Below are 788 nucleotides of genomic sequence, written 5' to 3'. Positions count from 1 at the left end.
CACATTTAGCGCCACATTTAGCGCCACATTTAGCGCCACATTTAGCGCCACCTTGTGATGAACTGAAGCTCTTTCTGCTTCTCTCTTTAGGTCCAAAACGATCGGATGTGTTGTTCTGGAGTTAAGATTAAACAAGAGCTGATCTTCTGCTGGTTTCCTCTCCTCAGACCAGCACCCGCACCAGCACCCGCACCAGCACCAGTACCAGCACCAGCACCCGCACCAGCACCAGCACCAGCACCAGCACCCGCACCAGCACCCGCACCAGCACCAGCACCAGCACCCGCACCAGCACCAGCACCAGCACCAGCACCAGCACCAGCACCCGCACCCGCACCAGCACCAGCAGCCGCACCAGCACCAGCACCAGCACCCGCACCAGCACCCGCACCAGCACCAGCACCAGCACCCGCACCAGCACCCGCACCAGCACCAGCACCAGCACCAGCACCCGCACCAGCACCAGCACCAGCACCCGCACCCGCACCAGCACCAGCAGCCGCACCAGCAGCGATGGCAGAGGTGCTGAGCACAGACGGACTGCACTTTGTGGGGAAAACAGAGGAACTGATCGCAGCCAAACGAACCCTTCTCACTCTGGAGGGACGAGACGTTCTCATCATCCACCACCAGGGGGAGTTCTACGCCATCGACTCTTACTGCTACCGTCAGTGCCACGCCCACGACAGCCTTATGTTTTTAAACACGCCCACAACAGCCTTATGTTTTTAAACACGCCCACAACAGCCTTATGTTTTTAAACACGCCCACAACAGCCTTATGTTTTT

General features: G+C 58.6%; 1 protein-coding gene across 1 annotated transcript in view; it reads left to right on the top strand.

Moving 5' to 3' along the window:
* The first annotated feature begins 441 nt into the window (after positions 1 to 441).
* rfesd (Rieske (Fe-S) domain containing) overlaps positions 442 to 788 on the top strand; it is a 2571-nt gene continuing 2224 nt past the window's right edge. Inside the window, exon 1 of the mRNA XM_072459519.1 lies at positions 442 to 667. Within this exon, the coding sequence (XP_072315620.1) occupies positions 514 to 667 (154 nt within the window). The 5' untranslated portion in view covers positions 442 to 513. The remainder of the gene's footprint in view (positions 668 to 788) is intronic.

The sequence above is a fragment of the Eucyclogobius newberryi genome, unplaced genomic scaffold (genome assembly GCF_026437365.1).
Source record: "Eucyclogobius newberryi isolate DKJ021-1_F unplaced genomic scaffold, fEucNew1.0.hap1 SCAF_23, whole genome shotgun sequence".
NCBI lineage: Eukaryota > Metazoa > Chordata > Actinopteri > Gobiiformes > Gobiidae > Eucyclogobius > Eucyclogobius newberryi.
Note: the sequence above shows the minus strand (reverse complement) of the source record. Positions and strands in the feature narration are given on the sequence as shown.